Raw genomic sequence first — 26,147 nt, 5'->3', positions numbered from 1 at the left:
GTTATCTATAGAACTATACAGAAGATATACATTTATTTAATTGTTTCAGTGTATGCATTTAAGAATAAGTTAGATAGCCTCTATATTCACAAAGATGAAAGCTTGCACAAGATTTGTTTTAGACTTTGATTTAGACTAGAGTTGTTGATTAATCGTAGTTAACTCACATGATTAACTCAAAAAATTAATTGTGATTAAATCGCACTGTTAAACAATAGAATACCAATTGAAATTTATTAAATATTTGTGGATGTTTTTCTACATTTTCAAATATATTGATTTCTATTACAACACAGAATACAAAGTGTACAGTGATCACTTTATTTTTATTAAATATTTGCATTGTAAAAATGAAACAAAATAAATAGTATTTTTCTATTCACCTCATACAAGTACTGTAGTGCACTCTCTTTATCATGAAAGTGTAACTTTCAAATGTAGATTTTTTTTGTGACATAACTGCACTCAAAAACAAAACAACGTAAAACTTTAGAGCCTACAAGTCCACTCAGTCCTACTTCTTGTTCAGCCAAACAAGTTTGTTTAAATTCACGGGAGATACTGCTGCCTGCTTATTTACAATGTCACCTGAAAGTGAGAACAGGCATTCGCATGGCACTTTTGTAGCCGGCGTTGCAAGGTATTTACGTGCCATATATGCTTTGGTACCACCACTCCAGACGACATGATTTCATGCTGATAATGCTCATTAAAAAATAATACATTAATTAAATTTGTGACTGAACTCCTTGGGGGAGAACTGTATGCCGCCTTTTCTGTGATATATTTCATGTTATAGCAGTCACATGTTTGTTTTAAGAACACTTTCACAGCAGATTTGACAAAATGAAAAGAAGGGACCAATCTGAGATTTCTAAAAAATAGCTACAGCACTTGATCCAAGGTTTAATAATCTGGAGTGACGGCCAAAAACTGAGAGGGACAAGGTATGGAGCATGCTTTCAGAAGTCTCAAAAGAGCAACACTCCAATGCGGAAACTACAAAACCCGAACCACCAAAAATGAAAATCAACCTTCTACTGGTGGCATCTGACTCAGATGATTAAAATGAACATGCGTCGGTCCATTCTGCTTTGGATCGTTATCGAGCAGAACCCGTCATCAGCATGGACGCATGTCCTCTGGAATGGTGCTTGAAGCATGAAAGGACATATGAATCTTTAGTGCATCTGGCATGTAAATATCTTCAACGCAGACTACAAAGGTGCCATGTGAATGCCTGTTCTCACTTCCAGGTGACATTTAAACAAGAAGCAGGCAGCTTTATCTCCTGCAAATAGTAACCAAACTTGTTTGTCTGAGCAATTGGCTGAACAAGAAGTAGGACTGAGTGGACTTGTAGGCTCTAAAGTTTTACACTGTTTTGTTTTTGAGTGCAGTTTTTTTTTGGTACATAATTCTACATTTGTAAGTTTAACTTTCACGATAAAGAGATTGCACTACAGTACTTGTATTAGGTGAATTGAAAAATACAATTTCTTTTGTTTTTCACAGTGCACATATTTGTAATAAAAAATATCAAGTGAGCATTGTATACTTTGTATTGTGTTGTAAGTGAAATCAATATATTTGAAAATGTAGAATACATCAAAAAATATTTAAATAAATGGTATTCTATTATTGTTTAACAGCTCGATCAATGACGATTAAGTTTTTTAATTGTTTGACAGCCCTAATTTAGAGAGCTCTTGGCTTTTAAAGAAATTTAACTTTTTTTTTTTGAAAACTCTAATAGTGTTTTTCTTATTTAAATTTTCTCCTTGCATAGCTGTACTTTTAACTAACATTGTTAAATAGGCTGTGCAGTAGATTTATGGTATAACATTTTTCCTTTGGCAATTTTGAGATCTGGTACAGCACAAACAGTTCAGCCATGTAATTCCCTAAACTACACCACTTGGCCCAGCTAGCCAGATCCATCTTCTGTAGGGAGGAAAATAAATTATAAAATATGACTCCCACTTCAGGAAGGTACTTAAGTAGGTTTAAGTACCTCCTGAACTGGGGACGTAATCTGCTTTTTAGCTAAAATTCTAGTTAACAGCTTTTATTACAGAAGTTTTCCATTCATTATAAAATGGTATTAATAAAGTAAAAGAGTTTATACATTTGTGAGATTAGATACTCTTTATTCAGATGTAGCTTTAAAATAAGGTATTACAGTGTAATTTTATGTTTTCTACCGGGAATATTTGCTCCCCACCAAGTGCCCCTTTTATAGAGGAAAGAAACGCATGATACTGAGTGACATTTGCTTTCTAGCAAAAATTTTTTACATGTTTTAAAATATGCACAACAGATTACTGTAAAACATAATTATAAATACCTTAAACACACACACACACACACACACACAGTATGCCAATTACCCATGAGGGAAAATACTTTGTGGTATGCTATTTTAGTGTCAATTTGGATTATCTACCAGGTTTAAAAAAACAAACAAACAAACAAAAAACACACAACTCTCTCCTCTAACATTTTAACTTTTCATTATTTTTAACTGTAGTTTTTCCTTTTTTCTAGCCATGGTATTGCTTATCAGCAAATGGTTCTGGGGCTCTAGGCCTGCTGGCTTTTGTTATATTTAGGGTGAGATTTTTGTCCAGGCATAGCTGTGTCGTAAAGGGAGCAAAGGGACAACACTATCTGGAATGTGTGGGACCAAGCCATGGAAGGGTAAAGCCCTGAGGTGAAGCTAGGAGATAAACCCAGGGCAAGAAAACAGATACAAATCAAGTGCAAGGTGCCAGATACAGATGGCATAGGACCAGCAGTGATGTCACCAAAAAATGTTTACTTGCCTTTCGTAACTGTTGTTCTTTGAGATATGTTGCACATGTCCATTCCACTCTTGGTGTGTGCGCACCCCACACATAGATGCTGGAATTTTTTCCCTCAGCGGGACCTCTTTGGGCAGCTCGAGCACCTTATGCCGCCGCGCACCACTGGCACAAGGATAAATGGCTCAGTCAACCCGGAGCCCCCTCAGGTCCTTCTTTCTGGAAACTCCAATGTAGAGAGGTAGGAGGGTGGGTCATGGAATGGACACATGCAACACATCTCAAAGAACAACAGTTACAAAAGTTTAGTAACTGTATTTTCTTCTTTGAATGATTGCACATGCACATTTGACTCTTGGTGACTCCCAAGCACTGGGATCGGAGTTCACATACACACACACACTGTAGTAGAACCAAATTTGGCATGGTCTCTAGAGTACTAGATGATTGCATAATGGGAAGAGAAAGTATGCACTGGTGACCAAGTTGCTGCTATACACATGTCCAGGATAGGGAATCTGCGCTAGGAATGTCGCTGAGGAATGCCTGCTATCTTGTAGAGTGAGCAGCCAGCTTGCATTGTGGTCAAATGCTTGCTAGATCATAACAAGCGCAGATACAAGAAGATATTCAAGATGAAATTCTCTGTTGGAAAGACCTTTCTTTCTGTCCGCTATAGCCACAAAACAGTTTGGTCCTGTCTATGTAGGATGCCAGTGCTCATCTAACCTCTAATGTGTGTAACCGTAAGCCGTTGCTCATCCCTATTTGCATGTGGCTTGGGGTAAAATACAGGTAAGTACATGGATTGATGCGAAAATTTGCAACTCCCTTAGACAGGAAACTCAGATGAGGGCATAAGTACACCTTATCTTTCAAGAAGACTGTACAGTGGATCGGATGCAAGAGCACACAGTTCAGAGGCTCTTCTGGCAAAAGTGATAGGAATTAGGAAAACCATCTTCCACGAAAGGTACAGTAAACAGCATTTTGCCAAAGGCTCAAATGGTGGTCTCGTAAGTCTAGACAAAGCCAAGTTCAAGTCCTAAGGGGAAACAGGCTCCTTTAATTGAGGGCCCAATCTTTCCAGGCTTTAAGGAATTAAATTTTTCTAATGATATGACAAACATAAGTTATCCACATGGAAAGCGGATACTGCTGCCAGGTGATCCTTGATACAGAAAATGATAGTGAACCTTGATAGAGAAAATTGCTAAACCTTGTTTCAGGTACAGCAAAAAGTTGAGTATATGCTGGATGGACACATGCATTGGTGAGACTCCGGTTTGACAATCCCAGATAGAGAACTCTTCCTGGCGGAGAGCTTTCTGCTACTTAGTAAGACCTGGCAAACTTGCTCCAAGCAAGCTTCCTCTCTGGGATTTAACCCTGGAATTTCCAGGTCGTTAAATGAAGGGATTGCCAGTTTAGGTGGAGCAGCTAACTGTGGTCCTGAGAGATCAAATCCGGGTGCAACTGAAGTAAGACTGGAATTGCCACTGAGAGGACTAGTAGGGTAGAAAACAAGTGTTGTAGGCACCACACTGGGGTGTGGTCCCACTTGATCTTTAGAAGCACTCTGTGTAGGAGTGGGATTGGGGGGAAACCATAGTAAAGCTCTTCAGAAGCCAGGAAGGCTTCTGAAGGCTTCTGTGATGGATCCCAGTCTGAAGCATTGCAGGGAACAGAACTGATGAAATTTTCTGTTGTACTTGTTCACAAATAAGTCTATTTAGGGAGTCCCCCACTGCTGGAAAATGCATCTGGCTACATCTGGGCAAAGAGACCACTTGTGGTGATTGGAAAAGGACCCATTCAGATGGTCTGCTGGCTCATTCTCCATCCCTGGCAGGTAAGAGGCCTTGAGGTTGATTAACAGGCTATGCACAATTTCCACAGGAATTCCTGACAAAGGAGGGATAAGAGAGCCCCTCCCTGCCTGTTCAAGTAAAACATTGCTGCACTGTTGTCTAAGAACGAACAAATTTCTCCCACTGATATGAGGTAGGAAAGTCTAACAGGCAAGACAAATCGCTCTGAGCTCTCTGAGGTTGATATGAAGAGTGAGTTCCCTTGAGGACCAAAACCCTGAGTTCAGAGGGGCCCCAGGTGATCTCCCCACCCTAGAGGTGATGCAGAGTCATCAACGGTTGAGGAATGGAATGCCCACACAGACATTGACAGGCTCTAACTACCAATTCACCTAAATTAGAACCCACAAAGGTACCATGAGCACAGGGCCCAGAAGAAGGCAGCCTGGTGAGTACCCTGAGGCCAGCCACATCTGGATGGGTCTGATGTGCAGCCTCACACGTTGTACTATATGTGCGTACAAGGCCATGTGCCCTAGGAGCCTCATACACTTTTGGGCTGTTGTGACTGAATCAATCTTGAGGTCTGTCATGAGAGATTAAATAGATTGGAATTTTGACTTAAATAGATTGGAATGCTCTGGTCTGGGTAGAGTCCAATACAGCCCCTATAAACTCCATCTTATATACCAGGCAAAGGATAGACTTGTCTGCATTGATCAGAAGGCCTAAGGCCTTGAAGGCTGACTACATGAGTTGAATGCTGGATATAACCTGAGCTTTGGACCAGCCATTGACTAGCCAGTCATCTAGGTAACGGTAGACCCTGTGCTGCTTATCTACTGAGGAATGCTACTACCATAGCCATAGATTTTGCAACACCCGAGGAGCTGCAGACAGGCTGAACGGAAGCTCCGTGAACCAGTAAGACAAGAGCATCACTAAGGCGGGTAGAAATCGACCTCTCGGGGATCGATTTATCGTGTCCCGATCGATCCCCGAATCGACGCTCTTACTCCACCAGCGGAGGTGGGAGTAAGCGCCGTCGACAGAAAGCCGCAGAAGTCGATTTTGCCGCCGTCCTCACAGCGGGATAAGTCGGCTGCGATACGTCGAATTCAGCTACGCTATTCACGTAGCTGAATTTGCGTATCTTAAATCGACTCCCCCCTGTAGTGTAGATGTACCCTGGGGAACTTTCTGTGCCCTTCATATATTAACACGCGAAAGTAGGCATCTCTTAAATTGAGGGCAGCATACTAGTTTCCAAGATCCAGAGAGGGAATAATGGACACCACGGTGACCAGGCAAAACTTTATATTTTTGAGATAGATGTTGAGCTGACATAGGCCTAAAATAGATCTGCGGTATCCCTTCACTTTCAGGTTAGGCAATAATGGGAGTAGAAACCCTTCCCTCTTAAATTCTGTGGAACCTCCTCAATGGCTCCCACCTGAAAGAGATTAAACCTCCTGGACCAGAAGTTCTTTATGAGAGGGGTCCCTCAAGAGGGACTAGAAGGGATGGTGAGAAAGAAGAGTAGAAATAAACTGGAGGGTGTACCCCACTTCTACAGTGCTCAACACACAGCAGTCCGTGGTGACGGGACCAAATACTTAGGAAATGGGAAAGGCAGTTTGCAAAACAAAGGAAAAACAGGGTCTGGAATCACTGGTATGACCAGAAACGGTGAGTTATATGGGCCCCTTGGTGCCGGGGCTCCAGCAAATTCAGGGCCCGGGGGCCCAGCTCCACCAATATTCGGGGCCAGGTGGCTCCACCAATGTTCAGGGCAAGGTCTCTCCTCCAGCCCCACTTGCCACCCCGCACGCCTCCCCTGGCTCCGCCACTCCCACCCCCATCCCCACCCCGGCACTCAACAGAGGGGAGGCGAGGGGCCTTCATGAACCTGAGAAGGGCCCGGCCCCTAGGAGCACGTGCAGTGACCATGCCAGGTGAGTGTGCTGCTAGTGGAGGAAAGGGGGCCCCTCCCCTGGAGCTCTTTGCTGCCAGTGGGGAGAGGGCTGGGTGGACTATGGAGTCCTCCTCTCTGGCCCCAGCCCCAGGGCAGCTTGCCTGAACCCCAAACTCTTCATCCCCAGCCTCACACCCCCAGCCAGAGCCCTCACCCCCCGGCACCCCAACCCTCTGCCCCAGCTCCCTCCTGCACCATGAACCCCTCATCCCTGCCCCCTCCCCCGCAGCCTTATCCCTCCACACTCCAACCCTCTGCCCTAGCCCTGAGCCCCTCTCACACCCCAAACCTCTCATCCCCAGCCTGAGCCCTCACCCCCCCCCTCTGCCCCAGTGCTGAGCCCCATCCCACACTCCAAACCCCTTGGCCCCACCCCATTAATTTTGAGTCTTTTAATGCATGGAGCTTAGCATCAGTCTACCCTGAAAAGAGGGAGAATCCTTCAAAGGGCAAGTCCTGCACAGTCTGCTGGACCTCCAGGACTGCAACAGGAGCTCCTCCACATGGTCAATCCTGAAACCATGGACCTGGCAGCCAAGTAAGCGACATCCAGAGCAGCTTGCAGCAAGGATCTTGCCACCAATTTTCCCCCATCCACTAGTGAGGAGAACTCCTGTCTAGCATCTTCTGGGAGCAGGTCTTTAATGTCATACCTGCTCAACAGTGCATGCTGGTTTGCAATCCTGAGCTGCATCCCCACAGTAGAATAAACTTTCCTACCAAACAGGTTTATCTTTTTTTAATCTTTTGATTTTGGGGTTGCACCCTGATGTCCCTGCCTTTTCCTGTCTTTAGCAACAGATACTCCCAGTGACACACACACACCCCGGGGGGAGGGGGAGGAGGGAACGGGAGTACAGGAACTCAACTTTGGGCAGGCACATAAAACTTGTGCTCAGCCCTTTTTGAAGTGGGGAGAAAGAATGCAGAGGTCTGCCACAGACCCTTAACTGTCTCACTGAGAGGAAGAGCCATTCTGGAAGGAACTGCAGTCGCAAAAATACTGACCAGGCAGTGTGAGGATACTTTTCCTTCCTCCACCTGTATACCCAGATTTAAAGCAACTCTCTTCAACAATTCTTGGTGTGCCTTATAGTCATCTGGGAGAAGATGACATGACCCCTCCTGAGACTGCCTCATCAGGGGAAGAGGAAGAGAAGCCCAGCACTGGCTGCAGATGCTCCTCCATTTCCTGATCTGCAGGGTCCTGTTGAGCTGGTTCTTGCTGTCTGGTACTGGACGCTGTACCAGAGTCAAGAATGGGTGCTTCCTGGTGAGTAGGTGCCATGCATGGGCCTTTCCAATGCCACCGAATAGAAGTGCCCGGAATTTGATCTGGAAACAGAGGGAAAGACCCACGGATTCAAAAAAAAAAGACACTGTAGGCATAGGGCCCCAGTGATCTCCTGACCACGCAACTCTATGGTACTCCCGTGACGGGATCCATGAACGGATGGAAACATCTGGACGAGGGGTAGAGAGTGTGGCTCCGAGGCTGGGAAATGTTGCACCTGACCTCCGATTCAGAAGAAGACAACTCTGCTTCCGCTGACCATGGAGGCCCCGTTCCAGACGATCCGTGCCGGCGATCGGTGCCAATGTTCAGAGGTCCACAGAAAAGTGAGCATCGCGGGTTTTCCCTTTGATGGTACTGAAGGACAAGTCAGGGGTACATGAAGCTGGCATGATACCAAGTGCTGTAGCAGTCCTGCTGGTTCTCCTGCGTTCGCCAAAACTGATAGTATCAACTCTTGTATTGCCGGCAGTACTGGCACCGAAAGAGAGGTCTCTGGCAGCCGCAAATGCCTCTGGTATGATCGATTCCAAAACAAAAGTTGATACAATGCAGTGCCAGAGATGTGGAAGGTGCTTCCTCTGGCTCTGGACTTAACAGAATGTACCTAAGCTGCTCAACAGTGCCATTTTCTGCGGTTCTGGAGCAGAGGAGTGCTTATACTCAGATCACACTTCACTTATCCCCATGCCTAGCAGACTTCAGTGCAGGGGATCTTCCCCTTTCAGCAGTCTGCTTCTAATGCCTCTTCTCAGGCACTGGAGATGGCGAAACGGTTGTTGGGACTCAGGCACAGTAGAAGGTGCACTCCTTACTGACGCTGAGGCACTTGGTGCCAAGTTTTACCAACTTGGCTCAGATGGAGGTTTCCATGAGTAGAAAGTTTAGCCTGGCTTCACGATCTTTCTTCGTGCAAGGCTTGAAGTCCTGCATATTTGGTAATGCTCCCCAATGTGATCTTCCCCAAGGCACTTCAAGCAACTTGAGTCTGGGGTCACGCAAGGGCATAGCCCTATGGCAGGAGATGCAGGCCTTGAAGCCTGGTGACCGAGACATCCCTCAGCACCAGGAATCAACCAAAATCATCAGATGGAGTAAAAACCTAACAAAAACAAACACTAAACTATTTACAATAAAATGCAAAAGAACAGCGTCCACTGAGAGTACATGGTCTAGTTCAGGGATCTCAAACTCAATTTACATTAGGGCCAGTCCTCAAATCCTCCCAGCGGGCCAATAAGGTCACTCATGCCACCCAGAACCCGCCCCCCAAAACTTCACCCCCCACCTGCCTAAGGCTCTGGGAGGGAGTTTGGGTTGGGGGAGGTGGTCTGGGGTAAGGGATTTGGGTGCAGGCTCTAGGAGGGAGTTTGGGTGGGGGAAGAGGGTCTGGAGTGCAGGCTCTGGGAGGGATTTCAGGGGTGGGAGGGGGTGTGTGGGAAGGGGTGCAAGCTCTGGGATGGAGTTTGGGGAGCTGGGGGGTGTGGGGAGGGGTGCAGGCTCTGGGACGGAGTATGTGGGGAGGGGATGGGGGCATAGGCTCTGGGAGGGAGTCAGGGGTGTGGCGCTTACCTGGCGCTCCAAGGCAGGGCGAGGCGGGCCAGGGGGCCTCTGCACACTGCTACCCCCAGGCACTGCCTCCACAGCATCCCATTGGCCACAGAGGCGCTCGGGGTGGGGACAGCATGCTGGAGCTGTGCGGGCCACATTGGAGAGGCTCACGGGCCAGGAGTTTGAGACCCCTGGTCTAGATAATACTTAGTCCTACCATGAGTGCAGGGGACTGGATTAGATGACCTCTCAAGGTCCCTTCATGTCCTATGATTCTATGAAGAGCAAGAAGAGCAGTTCAAGGGACCATCACGGTCAATAAGAAGGAACTGAGTGGGCTCAGGGTCAACTGGCCATTTATACTACTAGATTCAGTGGCATGCTGCAGCAGAGGCACTCAAGCCACCCAGATAGTTACCACTGAGGAAAAAAATTCCAGCAACTGTATGTGGAGCGAATACACATGTGCAATCACTTGAAGAACAAAGTTATCTATCAATCAATTTAGATTTGATAGACTGTGTGATATCTTACTACTTAAATGCACCATGGTTCAGTAGATATGGCGCTGGACTAGGAGTTAGGACACCTGGTTTCTATTCTCATCTCTACCATTGAACTGCCATGTCATCTTGGACAAGGAACGTCACTTGTTCCATTTCCCTTCCGATTCTTTACCTGTCTTATCTATTTAGAATATAAACTTTTGGGGGCGGAAATGATTTCTTGCTTTCTGTTTATGCAAAACCTAGCTCAAAGAGGCCTCAATCTTGGTTGGCACCTGAAGGTGTAACTATAAACTAAAGTAACTACAAAAAACTATTTTTAAGCTCATTAACTACACAACACACACAAGAAACTGCAATTTAAAAGTCAGGTGTCCCACTACCTACAACAATTCAGACATGAACCACTGTAAGGGTGGTTTAATACTTTTATCTAGCTAAAGTTAATACACAGTTTTTGTGTTTAATTTTATCCTTCTTAAATTTTATACTTGTTACATTTTAATGTTAGTGCTAGAGCTCAGAAGTGGGGTTGGCACTTGGCAGGTGCAAACATTAATGATTTTAATTACAACTAAATATACTGCAAAAAATGTATCAGATAGTTTGCCCACCCCTGGACTAGACCTTTTGAGGAAAAAGGTATGTAACTTTAAAAAAAAAAAAAAAAAAAAAAAGCCACTATGACCACGTCCAGCCTGTTGGACTTTTTAATCCGGCCCTCGAGCTCCTGCCAGGGAGCGGGATCGAGGGCTTGCCCCGCTTCGGGCTCCAGCTGGGGAGCAGGGTGGGGGGCTTTCCATGCAGCTCCTGGAAGTAGCAGCATGTCCCCCCTTCAGCTCCTGTGTGTAGGGGCAGCCAGGGCTCTGCACGCTGCCCCCACCCCAAGCACCACCCCCCACAGCTCCCATTGGCTGGGAACTGTGGCCAACGGGAGCTGTCAGGGCGGCGCCTGCCAACGGAGCAGCATGCAGAGCTGCCCGGCGCCACGCCCCTGCATAGGAGCCGGGGGGGGGGGGGGGGAGGGGGAGTGCCACTGCTTCCGGTAAATGCCGCCTGGCATCTGCATCCCTGAGTCTGTATGTTCCCCTCACACACCACGCCCCAGCCCTGATCCCCCTCCCACCTTCCAAACCCTCAGTCCCAGCCTAGAGCACCTGCCTGCACCCCACCCCTTCATCCCTAGCCCCACCCAGAGCCTGCAACCCCAGCCGGAGCCCTCACCCTCTCCTCATCCCAATCCCCTGCCCCAGACCAGAGCCCCTCTCCCACACCCTGAACTCCTCATTTCTGGCCCTACCCGAGCCCACACCCCGAGCTGGAGCCTGCACCCCAACCCCCAATTTCATGAGCATTCATGGCCCGCCATACAATTTCTATACCCAGATGTGACCCTTGGGCCAAAAAGTTTGCCAACCCCTGGTCTGGTCTCTTCCTAAGTCAAGTCTGGCTGAACACGACTTTCAACAAGCAATTAAAGATAGCAGAGCAAAAGTTCCAAACTACACAAGAAAAATATATTTGTGTTCCAAACTTGAACACCACTAACCATGAAAAATGCTTTCAAATAGATGAGTAGCAGTTTGCTAATCTCTGGCATCTATTAACCACAGATAAACCTCTGTATTACATGCACAGCACAAGCACCATATCTGGTATACTTAGCTACAAGAACATTAACCTGTTCTCACAAGGGTATCCACAAAGAATGGAGCCCCAGCTCCAGGGCTGTCTACCCAGTGGGCTGCCTTGGAACCACAGACCCTGCAGTCCCCCTATCCAATGCAATCTGGCAGGTGAGCTGACAGGAAACCAGGCAGACCTCTAAACCTGCCTGTATTCTTTCTATTTGAACTTCATCAAATCAAGCTGTCTCCACTAAATGTTTTGATTTTGACAAATTAGCAAAAAATGTTTTGTCAGATTTTCCCAACCAGCCCTAGTATCCACCATTTGTTCTTTGAAGGTATAGATAAGTGAACACCTGTGACTAGAATGCATTCCAGTGATTTACTTAGATACTTAATGTTTCAAATACTGACATAAGAAGTAGTGTTGGAAAGAGCTATCAAAGATGTAATGATTTTTCCACTAAACTTTCAGTTTAGTAAAATGCTCAATTAAATAGATTGAACTGTAATTAGTTGTTTCATCTGCCTTGCAACAAGTACTACAAGAAAACTGAAGAGATGTCTAATTTCAGAGTTGAACCAACTTCTATCACCTGTATATACGCTCCTGAAATGCTATTTTTTATTTCTGTTATTAAAATAGCACCATTTTATACAACCAATATTCTGGACATAAACCACACTTTAATGTCACATCCTGAAGCTGGAACTCAGAGATAAAAGAAGACAGGAATTGGTTTTGAAATTGAAGACTTTTTAAAAAAAATAAACAAAAAATCAACCAAGAAGACCTCTTCATTCAAGTTTTATTTTTCAGCACTTTTACCGGGAAGTCACCTTTCCATGTGAATGATTGCATGTTTGGGGAAACTAGTTTGTATATAATATGGACATTTTCTGTATTTAGGCATTTTAAAACCAACTAATTTAAAGATTAAAATTCAGCAATTAGCTTTCTTTTCATGAATAAGTTATTTCAATTGTAAATACTGACTCAAATTTTGATGTCTGAATCACACTTATACTTTTCTGTGAGCACAAGCACGTGCACATACACAGAGGCCCTTTCATTACTCATTTGAAATATGAATTTACCAGACATTGCTGAGTTTGTATTAGTTAAGCTCTCATAAGCATCAGATAAAAAACTCTAATTGCATGAAAAAAAACATTTCCAGGTAAAAACTGTATAAGCATCCCATTCACAGCTGCACTACAATACCTCAGTTTTACTCAACTTTTGTTATTTAGAGTCACTGGAAATTATCACAACTGGGCTTTCCTACATGTGTAGGCTTCTTTTTTTTTATTTAAACACACACATAAATAATAAATAAATAAATAAATAAATAAATAAATAAATAAATAAATGAGCAGGAGAGATCAGACCACCACAAGAAACTCATTTTGACCTCATGTCTAACCAGGTGAAAGATTACTGCGCTACTGTGTGTTACCTAGCGTAGGCTGTAAACACCACTAAGCCCATGATAATGCAGAGGTGTTTACAGGCATAGAGTACTAAAAGTCTCAGACATTTACCATGTTACATGACTAGTCTTGACAAATTCATTAATATCTCTGAGGCATTAATATATTACAATAAAAGGACATATATGTGCAAAATCCTTTGGTCACTTTATACTCAACCTGTCCTTGCATTCACACAGTGTAAGAAAATATATATTTAAAGCATATTTTAGATTGAAGTGGTCTGGAGCAAAGTCTTTAAAATGTCTTCACATGAAAGAACCACCAAAAATGGGAAGCAGTCCACTGATTACTGCAACTCACTAAACTGTGCAGTAAGGGCATGATAGGCTGTGATTCTACCCGAGTGCCTGGGTCAGTATATACAATGGGCACAGTGGAAAAGCAGCTGTTCTCCAGGCTGCATCTTTGATTCTGCCACAAGTGCTGGATCTCTTTAGAGCAGTAAGTTTTCAGCCTTGTTTCAACTCAGAAAAAGGTCAAGTCAAGGCTGGGTTTAGCTAACGTGAGCTAGCTACGCCAGATCTAAACGTGACTGCTTTTCTTCAACACAAAGCCATAGAGGTCCAATCTCTGGCTTGAGGCGAGATGGAAGGTCTTTATATCTTTTATCTTCAGAATCAAATGGATTGTTAATTTAAAATTTTGGACTAAATTAAATGTATGTTTTGAAAAGACTGAAATTTAAAGACGCAGACTGTTCAGGATGTTTTTTGTCAAATTGATTTTATGCATTGACCAATGCCTCTCTACTCTCCATATATAATGTAATCCCAGCACAACTATTTCATTAGTTCATGAACAAAGCCCATTACAAGCAAGTTCTTATTCTGGGATGTAGTTAGTTCCCAGATTGAAAAAAGGGGTTATTACTACTAGTAAGTGAAACAGAGTTCACCAAAGAAAGCCACTCAATTCTATCAAAAAGCCACGAACTTAAAAAAAAAAAAAAAAAATGAACAGGTTAGCAGACATACCTATTTTCATTGTTCATGCAATAATGATTCAACTAAAAATGGTTTCTTAATTCACATATTCATAAACATTTAAATTGGTACATTCCATTATTCATTAGTAATTTAACATAAATGGTACCGCTAACACAAGATCATCTTATGCATGACATTAGTCCTAAACTGATATTATGTAGGAGTAAAAACATTGTTTTAAAACTAATGTATCAAAATTTAGATTTTTGTCACAAACCACAATTATACAGCATTCATCTTAGATATCAGTAAGAAAGACACTGATTTAAAATTTAGTTTAGTCAGATACCTTGTTTATGAGATGCTCAGTGACGACTTCTCGTAGTCCAGTGTATAATTTTTCTCCATGTTTATGTAACACCATAGTATATGCATTCCTATACAGTTCCTCAAAGCTGAGACCACTGTTGTTCTTACGCTGGATCTCTTGGATCGCATTTTTCAGGAGATCCCAAATGCTGTTTACATATTTCTCATCCATGGTCATCTGCAATATTGAAGAAAAGAAATGAGTATTTTCCAGAATTAAGAACTTTGGCTACCAGAAAATTAGCTGGAAACCACTGTAATTTGAAAACAGCAGTAATGGCTTCTGTCAAATTTCTCCGATTTGAAATTTATGATATTTATCAGAACCTTAGATCAACAAGAGTTGACAAGACTGGTAGGGATTAACTGCACTGAGTCAGAGACAGCCTTTCCTATGATTTTTCCAAGTACATGGTCAATGGCATCTTTTATTTATTTATTTATTTATTTATTTTTAAACAGACATTTTTTCCTTCAAAAATAGAGTTTTCATAGGACTCAACCCTGATTCCACAGGGAGAAAATTCTTGTTTTCTGCCTAAATATAACAACCAACTCCAGTTATCACCCACCCTAACATACAACCTGACAAATTTTGGGCCATGGTATACGCCTCACCTGTTTAATCAAGCTTTTAATTGACATACCTCATAACAGGTACAGGTCTCATGTGTGACAAATAAGAGGTAGTGATTTTACTGAAGTGATCCATATGAGTGAATTATTTGTTTCTAATTTATTATAACACGGCTATGGCCACAGCGGTGAGTGTTGAAGAAATACATATCTATATAAATGACAAGTATTTAGAACAGATGAAGCACTGTTTTAGCAAACAACCGTCAAATACACTTAATCCTACAGAACATATCCTCATTGCACAGATGAGGAAACAGCGATTTCATGAGTTGTCAAAGGCTACATAGGTTTCAGAGTAGCAGCCGTGTTAGTCTGTATCCGCAAAAAGAACAGGAGTACTTGTGGCACCTTAGAGACTAACAAATTTATTAGAGCATAAGCTTTCGTGGACTACAGCCCACTTCTTCGGATGTCCGAAGAAGTGGGCTGTAGTCCACGAAAGCTTATGCTCTAATAAATTTGTTAGTCTCTAAGGTGCCACAAGTACTCCTGTTCTTTTTAAAGGCTACATAGTGAGTTAGCAGCAGAGCTGGTACTGATTCAAGATATGTGGACCCCACCTCTACTCAGAAGTCCTTCTTGGAACAGCATCCTGCGGTCAAGGAAGCCAAAGCCCTCCTGGCGACACCATCCATGTAGCCAGGATGTGTCTTGTCTCTGCCTGGCCCCCTAGCATTGACTTGAACGATTGATGAGAAATCCATCTGCACAACAGCTCATTCACCCTTACTCCCAGAGCACTGCTGTCACTTCTCATCTGCTCAGGGTCATACCTCACAGAATCATTAGTGCCCACATGGATGAGCAACATAGGGTAGTGGGTCAGAATCCTTGGCAATCCTTCCGTAACTTGTCATATGGGCCCCTGGCAGGCAGCACACCCCTGAGATGCCAGGTCAGACCATCAGATGGATGTCTCCGCCCCCCCTTAGAAAGGAGTCACTGACCACCACCACCCTTTTTTCCTCTTGGGAGTCTTGGAGGTACATGGCTTCTCCTCTTCCACCTTTGGGAGAGGATCCTCATTCTTCATTGCCAGGGCAGCATACATTTTTTCCCTCTCTATGAACACTGGGTTGGGAGCAGGGGTGAATCACTGCCTGCTGCCAGAAGGAGCCAGCAGCCAGTTTTCCTCACTGGGAAGGAGCATTTTCCTCCTCCCCTAGTTGTGCATGCCTACACTGATCTGCAGTTTAGACTAAGAGGGTGTGAATTGCAGCATGCACCAAAGTGCTGTACTGTAAATTCCCTGTGTGGACACTTTGGGCACAAACTTAAAGATCCCTAGTTTGCCTAATGAAGTCCTCTAAAACAGGACTTCATTAGCGCCAACTAGGCTTCAGACGAGAGTCAGTGTCAGACATGTAAATTTTAAAGATAAACAAGACAATATTAAAAATAGGATCACTTAGTAATACATATTAACATTTTGAAGATGGCGATGGGAGGAGAAATTCTTTGCAATTAACCTTTTAAGAGGTCAGAATCCAGATAAGTTGTGTACTATTCAAAAGCCTTGGGAACCCAATTTTGAGATTCTTGCCATTTGTTCTCATGCATTTTGCACTAGATATATTAAACTCCAATTTTGGCCATAGTTAAGAGGACAAGGTATATATTTATGCAGAAATTAGTCTGACTGATCTAGGGTATTCAGATTTCAGGACTTGTCTAAGCAGGCCACTTTACTTCTGAATGAGAACTCCACATAGGAGTTAAATGCACTTTAGCTTCAAGCTTTTAGTTGGCTCATCTTAAAACTTTCTTGAGTGTCCCAGTATAGACATGCCCTCAGTTACTTTCAACCTCTTGAATTTTCTTGGTTTTGTGTCCTATCAAGAGTGGGATGTGGGAATTTCCACAGCTCCCTTCTCGTAGCTCCAGATCATTCCCTCTTCTCATGTCAAGATATAGAAGAAACATCTTTTTTTTTAAATTTACTTTCTCCTGCTACCTCTCAGGCTGTATTTACCAAATATTATTCTCTATCATGGGGAATTCATTGAGAATATGAATATGGAGATCTCCAAGATTAAGGAGGCAGTTCAGCTGGAAAGGTCTTCAGTAGCACAACTAGGGGCAGAGGAAAATGCTCCTTCACGGTGAGGAAAGCTGGCTGCTGGCTCCTTCTGGTTGCACAGAGTTGAGGATTGCTGAGCCAAAGGAGGTATCTGTGTCCAAAGCTTGAAATAGCGCATAATGCCTGGTGAAAGTGTGTAAAGAGCCCCAAGTGGCTGCTCTGAAAATCTCAGAGAGGGGAATTCCCTGTAAGGAAGCTACTGGAACCACTTGAGCTATCGTAGCACGGGCCTGACAGTTTGAGGAGGAGGGGCTTTCATAACATTATATGAGAGAGAAATGCAAGAGACTATCCACTTAGACGGTCTTTGGGAAGAGATATTTTCCTTTTCATTTTCTCGACAACAGCAACGAACAACCCTGGAGATTTCCGAAAAGGAGTTGTTCTTTGCAAAAAGAAGGCAAGAACCCTGTATATGTCTAGGGTATGGAGTCTTGACTTCTCCATGCTTCAGTGAGGTTTAGCATAAAACACTAGTAGGTGTATAGCCTGGTTAAGATGAAACTCAAAAGGCACCTTAAGTATGAACTTAGGATGTAGACCTAAAGAAACCTTGCCCTTGTGAAAAACTGTGTAAGGTGGGTCTATCATAAGGGCTCCAAGTTTCCCTACCCTTCTAGCAGAGATAACAGCTATCAGAAGGTGATTTTCAAAGAAAGGTGCAGAAGGAAACAAGGGGCTAAAGGTTCAAAAGGACAGCAGAAAGAATGAAGTTCAGATCCCAAGCAGGAACTGGTTTCAAAACTAGAGAAAATATCCTTATGATGCTATTCAGGAACTTTGTGATAGAGGGATGAGTAAAAACAGGGCAGCTTTTCATCAGGGACTGGATAGAGCTCAGAGCTGCCAAACATACTCATAGGGAGCTGATCAACAAGCCAGGTGTCTTTAGCAAAAGAAGATACTCCAGTAGGGGAGCGATACCTGGGACCTCAATAGGAAGTGACGCTGCTGGCATGGAAGGCAGAGCAGTGCATTTTCCCACAGTGAGTCTCCTGCTGTTCTGGAGGATGGCTCAAACGTCTTGAAAGAAGGCTTGTTCTACCCTCATTGTCCATCCTAAAGCTATGCTGCCAGATGTAGGGTGCTGGACTGGGGTGCTTCACATTGCCCTCATTTTGGGACAGTAGGCCCTGGAATTTGCAGATCGAGAGACATTGTAGATGCAATCATGTCAATGGGGTGACATAAGTGCATACCTCCAAGTGGCCAGAACCAGGCAGGATTGGGCTGTGTCTGAGGGCTGAGATGAAGCTGGCTGATGAGATCCCTCATGGCCAGGAATTGGTTCAGAGGTAAGCAGGTCCCCCTGTGTCTAAGTTCAGGTCCACCCAATTAATTGTATGGTTTGTGCAGGTGTTAATATGGACTTATCCAAAATGACAGGAATCAAAGAGTTAAATTGTGGTAGTGACTGTTGCTTGTACCTCCTGGTATGACCAACCAATGAGCAGCCAATTGTCCAGGTAAGGAATATCCATCTCCCCTGTCTACAGAGGTATGCAGCCATCATCACAACACCTTTTGTAAATAACCTGACGCCATGGAGAGGCTGAACGGGAGCACCCTGTATTCAAAGTGTTCCTGGCCCACTGTGACCTGCAGGAACTTTTTGTGAGCAGGATGAATGTCCAAATGAAAAGAAGCATCCTTCAAATCGAAGCCTGCAAACCGGTCACCTGAGCTGAGGGAGGGCATATAGGGGCCAAAGTGCTCATTCTGAACTTTCAATGTTGTATAAAGATATTCAATATCTGAACACGTCTTCACCCCCCTTTCCATTCTTTTTGGGACTGAGGAATTACCTTGAGTAAAAGTCCTTCCTTATAATAGGGATAATAAATTCTGTCAACTTTAATTTTCTATTTTTTGGTGGGACTGGGATTAAAATTAGAACTTGCTATTTTATCCTTTTCTGCCTCTAATTCACTAAATATAAATGTAAACAACCCCCTGCTCTAATCATAACTCACATACTGGGGCCACTTCAGAGAACTGCAGAAGGGAAATGCCAGGAAATTTCAAGCTATAGAAGACAACTTTACAAAGCTATCACAAAGAATATTTGAAATATATTACTTTTTAATATTTAATATTAAATATTCCATCTTTTGGTGTAGCTTCATATTCTCCTTCAATTAATTATCTCTCTCTTTCAAGTAGCAGCAGCACTTGAATAAATTTTAAGAAATGGGTTTGCTGAAGTTTTATCATGACAAATTAAGAGAATATTATCCCCTACTTAGACATCAAAAATAGTTGAATTGCTTTGCAGCAATGGTTTTCTAGCAAACCAAAGCTTTCTAAAAACTTAAATGACTATGTATTGCAGCAGTGAATAAGTTTTGTACATAAGTTTTAGCAAGAAGAGTCTTACGGTTTTTCCCTCTGTTAAAAAGCTCTGTTTAAACTTTTGCACAAAATACGTAGGACCTTACACTGGCCAATATTTGCTTCCTGAAAACTAAATAAGAATGTCAATGAATGGTTACCTCTGGGTTGTTTAGCTTGTGAGGCTGTCACAAATGAAAATTTTTAAATAAAATGAACATATTTTTCTAAAGACAGCTGTAACAAAAACTGTCTCCATAAAAACAAACATACTGAAAGTTCCACTATGGTAGTCAAGAGACACAAAATTAGTTTGTGATGTCATAAGAACATTTATGTACTTCTGAGATCTAGATTGAGATCCTTGGATAAGAGCTGGCATATATATGTTTTATTAAAAAATTAAAGCCCTGATTCTGCAATTTGATCCACTAGAGCAGACCCCTGACAACAAAAAGGTGCTCACTGATCCACACTAGCAATTCTGAGTGAAGAATCAGCCCCCAATGTTCTTCCTTGCTCATTCCCTACCTCGCATTGATAGATTTACTTAAACCGTTGATGTAAATGTTTTAAAATAATGAATTGCTGTTTGGTTGTAGAGTTCAATTCGTGCACTATATTAGCTTTCAAATGAAAAATAAAAACTAAATCATTGTTGCTTGTGAGGGCTTTTCAGAGCCCATTTCTTAGTTTGAGAATGGAAGATTGAAAGGAGGCGTGTTCTTTTAAATTAAACAGTAGGGTGAGTTGCAACAGCATTTTGCAAAGACTTAATGGAGAGGGGACAGTTCTTTCCAATTTAAAAGATTAAATTAAGGGCAACAGCAACAAGACACAGACAGAGTCAGAAGAAATTTTCTAACACGCAGACCTAGCTGGAGTTTCATCATCTAACAGTATTCAGTGCCCCATATAAAATAGGCTTTAAACCATATCCTTATCCTGATCTGGCAGTGTTTTAGACAAATTTAGGAGACTGAGAATTTAAACAAATGAACAGAAATTTAACTATCCTTCCTCTTCTAGAATGGCCCCAACAGAATGAGACTGACACACATAGATCAAGCAATGAAGGAAAGTAATGAGTCTGGATTTCAGGTTCTATTTTTATGCCATTCTATATTTTCCCCCACAATTTTAATGTCTTGTAAATTCCTAGGAAAATAATTGTTTTTACAGGTTTGTTTGAATTCTGACTGTAAATTAAAGCAGTCACCGATTCTTGAGCAATCAAAGAAACAGAGTTAATATACTCAACAGCTCTTTATAGTTGAAAACTTATTCTTGAAAATTAACAACTTTATATTTAAACTGACACCCAGAATTCCTAGTCATTGCTGCCATCACATTGTTCACTCTGCTTATGTGTTCTACCCTTCCCCTCCACACACACACTGCATCTGTATGGTCTATTTAAATTGTAAGGTCTTCAGGGCAGGGACTGTTTTCTACTCCAGTAGTTCTCAAACTTGGGCCCCTGCTTTTTCAGGGAAAGCCCCTGGTGGGCCAGGCCGGTTTGTTTACCTGCCGCGTCCGCAGGTTCAGCCGATCACGGCTCCCACTGGCCGTGGTTCACCACTGCAGGCCAATGGGGGCTGCAGGAAGGGCGGCCAGCACGTCCCTCAGCCCGCGCCACTTTCTGCAGCCCCCATTGGCCTGGAGCGGCAAATCACGGCCAGTGGGAGCCGCGATTGGCCGAACCTGTGGACAGGGCAGGTAAACAAACCGGCCCGGCCTGCCAGGGGCTTTCCCTGAACAAGCAGCGGCCCAAGTTTGAGAACCACTGTTCTATTTTATACTGTAGCATAGTGGGGTCCCATGCTTGGCCAGCTCTTAGGCACTGATAAATAATAGCTAGTCATAGAATGCTATTATCCATGCTGTCTGATTCTATGAATAAAGACGACTTCCCTCCACATCTGTTAATCTAGCACTTTTTCCATCACTAATTTTATATTTAATATGAAATATTTGTGACCAACCAAAATACCATCTTAAGCTGAAAGATCTCTAACCAAATACAGAAAGACTGAGACCAGCATGCTTTAAAAAACAAAGGTCACATTTCACAGGATATCACAACTGTGAAAGGATAAGTTTTTCGATGCCTCTCTAAAATGTAGTGGATTATACACATCACAGGGTCAGAAATTAAATCACTTAAGTGTTATGTATAACAGTATTACTCCTATATGGAATCAGAATTCTGTTGCTTTGTATACTTATTAGGGATGTGAAAGGTTAACCGGTAAGCATTAGTCTAAGCGGTTAACCCGCCTTAACCGTTAACCCTGCGCTGGCCGGCCAGAGCAGCCTAGCAGGCTGGCCCTTTAATCAATTAACCGTTTAAACAAAATATTTTTTAATCATTTAAATGGTTAACTTTTTAAATGGTATGTACATCCCTAATACTTATTACATTATCACAACAGAAGTAATATATAATTTTGCTATGCAATTATTTGTGGTGCAAAGTTACAAAATCTATTGTGCACAATTTACTCCTTTCATTACAGATAAAAACATGAAATACTGCCTACCACCAATTAGAAATTCAATGCATAAATCAAAACCAGGTCACCAATTTCAGTTCCAAGATTCATGCCAACAAACGTCTATGATTCTAAAAAAAACACAACACAACACAAGGTTGCAACATGAAGCACTTGAAGTCAGTGAATATCGTAGTTTCTTTACGACAACCTTAATTCCGCCCCTTGTGTGTATGCTTTGTTCTAATCTGGATCTTACTATTTATTTTCCCCAGAACACATACATGTCAGTTGATGAATTAGGCAACATTCTGAAGGACACCATCCTCGAACTGCTGAAGTTGGACAGTGTACTGTGAATCCCTGTCTCATTTCCACTTTCACATATTGCATTGAATGAGGCAGTGCTCCTCATGTGCCTGGGTTCCAAATGAGCCCTGCCTCATTCCACACAAATCCTGAAGTATCATAGTACGTATAATTTCTCATTTTTATCATCATCTTCCTTTTCTGCAATCCCAATAAAAATGTTTTTCAAACGATCTCTCATTTCTGCACAAAGTCAGTGCACGTGCTACATAAAGTCATAACTCTGCCAAATATAAATGGCTCTTCAACAGATCACCAAAAAATATAACTGTAAACTAGGCACCATCTCCCTGTTAAATTCCACTGAGGTGCTAGAGCTGTTCAAAAGAGTTGCAATATTTTGGTAACTTTTTTTTAAATGGCTTAACCAATTTGCTCAAGCTTTCAAATTAAGCGACTCTCTATCAGAAATCAAATACGGAAGGTTTCAGCTCAAAAGTCATAAATTGGAGAAAGTTATACCAAACTGCAAATGGCCCTTTGAAATGGAAATGCTTATACAACCTAAAATACAGACATTGCCTATAATATTAACCAAGGATTACAGCAAATATTTAGACACATTTTCATGGTGGTCATTGCCATAGTGTTTCAGGTCAGAAAAGATTAGCATGTATTATAGACTGGCCATAATGAAAGTGCTCATTTTCAAAAATATCTGTTTGGGGGAGAGAGCGATCTGGCTATACTGTGGAATTGTTCTAATTGATTTTAAAGCTAGCTCAACCTAACCTAATTTTAAAACTTGGCTAGAGCCAAAGCAGAGACCTAGATTCAGGGGTTTAAAATAGCCTGAGCAGTTTTATAAAACTGGTTTCAAAACAGGTTAGAAAACTTCTCCAGTGCAGGAAGATCCAGTCAGCCTGGTGCATCAGTATGCATGGCAATTTGGTTTGGGAAGAGTGAAGAATCACAAACTATCCTTTGATTCTTACTTAGCAAGAGTTGTATGAGATGAATTAAGTGGTTTGTATCCAGGAAGGTGCACTGTGTGTTTTGTCTGGTCCAACTAACAACCTCCAATACAAATGTGATATAGCTAACATAGGAGGCCACATCTCACTGCCTTGGCCTCTTCAGTTCAAGTAAATTGCCTTGCTTGTGATCAGTTAAAAATGACAGGAAATAGTTTACCAGGAGCTCAGAATTACATAGTAAAAGAAAAATTAATCCATACTGAATGAACTGGGAGAACAAATGCAAATAGTGATATCTAATTCCTCTTACTCATCCTCCACCCAAAATAGAACAAAACGGAATCATGAAACAATACAAACTGCAGTATACTGATCTATGAAAGAGGAATCTAGTTCAGACTTGCGACAAAGCAGGCAAGGAAGTCCTTTTGTCACATGCCACAAACATCAACAATTCCAAAAACAGTTTATTTAAAAGAGAACTAGAAGATAATCATTGTTTCTAATTACAAAGAAAGGTAAGTCATTAAAATACTGTCTTAAATGTAATAAAAACACTCAATTAGGAAATCACCACCTTGATAATTCAGAGATATAAAGGACTTAAAAAAAAGTTTTCCTACTAGAAAGTGCAAGAAATGTGAATTTCAAAGTTGCTGTAACTTAAGTTGTTTAAATGTAAAAATCTACTAACATTGATCTTAAATTTCTAAACAAACATTAAACGTTTTGAATAGATACACCTTACAATGTTGAAACTCATCTCTAATATGTTCTATTAGGAAAGAGGATTAATTTCATCTTATTTGCAATCACAAATTGGGCTTCCTGTATATGTTCATCTACATGTTGAAATATGTTTACATGCATGACATGTGGGCACAATTTAATGGTCATTCTGGCAGAGGTGGTAGATAGATCTGAGAGTTAGGGCATGATCCAGCGCCACTAAAGTCAATAGGAACAGGATTAGTTAAGCACATAAGAATATGTACTTGCAAGATGGTGTGTATGTGCTTCGCTGTTTTTCAATCTTATTGAGGCTTTGGGTTGATGAAAACATCACTTCAGTAACCCTAACGCCAAATTAACAAACTTTATTGTGCAGCTATTATGTCAGCCCCACTGTTATAACAGCATCAACTACATGCACTAAAGAGATTATGAAACAGTGACAGGTATAGTATTTTATCAACTGCTTTGAAGATTCCTTTTACTACTTATATTTATTAATTCCTTTTACTCATTATATAGATTCAGATACCCTTACTCACACTCAATACCACCTTAGGCAATGCAGAAGTCATTGGAACTACTCATTGAATAAGGTGCTGTACGAGTATCAGAATCTAACCCAGGGGTCGGCAACCGCTGGCACGCAGCTTGCCAGGGTAAGCACCCTGGCAGGCCGGGCCAGTTTGTTTACCTGCCATGTCGGCAGGTTCGGCCAATCGCAGCTTCCACTGGCCGCGGTTCGTCACTCCAGGCCAATGGGGGCTGCAAGAAGCGGTGGTCAGCACATCCTTCAGCCCATGTTGCTTCCCGTAGCCCCCATTGGCCTGTGACGGGTGCTTACCCTGGCAAGCCGCGTGCCAGAGGTTGCCGACCCCTGATCTAACCATAAAGAATCATTTACCTAAAATAACTACTTACTGGAATTATCCATCAACCTCAATGGGATCTGAGTACCTAACTGCCCTAGGCTTCTCTGAAAATCCTTGTGTAGGATTCAAAGTATTTCAGATGACATTCCATACAACAGTTTTCCCTGTAATTACTGTAACAGATAAAGTGCGCCTGTTCAAATAAGTGGCACTACATTTCAGCCTTCAGAGCAATTGGGAGAGAATGATCTGAATCAGGCAGGGCAGGGACCTGAACTTGTGTCTCCCCATCTTAGCTTTGGTAAATATTTCTAGTACCATTTAATGCTAAATATACAGAGCAGCAGTTTCTCTCTCTCTCCCCACATATCACAACTTGAGTATATTAGAATAGGGATCTATTATAATTACACTGATTAAAGTTATGACAGTGGTACACAAAGTACTTCTGAGTTGTAGATGTGGTATCCTAAATCAATCTGAGAGACACGGATGAAGAACTGCTCTAGAACCAATGTTTGTTATAAATATTTGTAATGAAATAATGGGAGATTAGCTGATGCAAAAGGGTTGTGCAGGCCTGGGTGCACACAGAGGTCTTCCAGGGGGTACATCAACTCATCTAGATATTTGCCTAGTTTTGTAATAGGCAACATACAAAGCACTAGCAAAGTCAGTACAAACTAAAATTTCATGCAGACAACTTGTTTATACTGCTCTCTCTATATATATATATATTCCAATTGATTTTATAATTATATGGTAAAAGTGAGAAAGTAAACAATTTTTCAGTAATAGTGTGCTGTAACACTTTTGTATTTTTATGTCTGATTTTGTAAGCAAGTAGTTTTTAAGGGGGTATAGAAGATAAATCTGAGTCCTGAAAGGGGTACAGTAGGCTGGAAAGGTTGAGAGCCACTGATGTAGGGCTTCCCAAATCTATCCCAAGAATCCTGACTTAGAATAAAATGATTATGTATATTTCAAGATCTGTTCTGACAAATTTTCTTTAAATAGACATTTTTAAGGCAATACTCACTAAGAAAAAAAAATAGTTAACTGATTTTACACACCGTAGGCAGAGATCATTAATTTCTCCTTTTTGCCAGCTCATGTCTATTGATTACTACAAAAGCTCAGACATTAAAAAGATACTCACTTTAGAGCATGATGCAGATGCTATATTGCAAAGTCTTAGTTGGGAACTAGTAGGAGAAGGAAAAATATTATTTCTAGAGAAATTGGGGCATGGGAAGACACCAACTCTACTCAGAGGTACCCTCTTCCGAACTTAACAATTCGTTAGTTCATCAGCCTTTTAGCTCTAATTCAAAGTTTCCTTGAGCCACAA

At 42.1% G+C, this 26,147-nt stretch overlaps 1 protein-coding gene across 4 annotated transcripts in view; it reads right to left on the bottom strand.

Annotated features, from left to right (window-relative positions):
* The window catches only part of CUL3 (cullin 3), a 103,854-nt gene that overhangs the window by 66,464 nt on the left and 11,243 nt on the right, over window positions 1-26,147 (bottom strand). For all 4 annotated transcript variants that reach the window (XR_010590667.1, XR_010590668.1, XM_005282559.5 and 1 more), the window contains exon 2: window positions 14,342-14,539. Coding sequence is in view for 2 of the 4 variants with exons in the window: in XM_005282559.5 (XP_005282616.1) it covers window positions 14,342-14,539 (198 nt within the window). In the remaining 2 variants the exon portion in view is untranslated. The remainder of the gene's footprint in view (window positions 1-14,341; window positions 14,540-26,147) is intronic.

Source organism: Chrysemys picta, chromosome 9 (assembly GCF_011386835.1).
Source record: "Chrysemys picta bellii isolate R12L10 chromosome 9, ASM1138683v2, whole genome shotgun sequence".
NCBI lineage: Eukaryota > Metazoa > Chordata > Testudines > Emydidae > Chrysemys > Chrysemys picta.
Note: the sequence above shows the minus strand (reverse complement) of the source record. Positions and strands in the feature narration are given on the sequence as shown.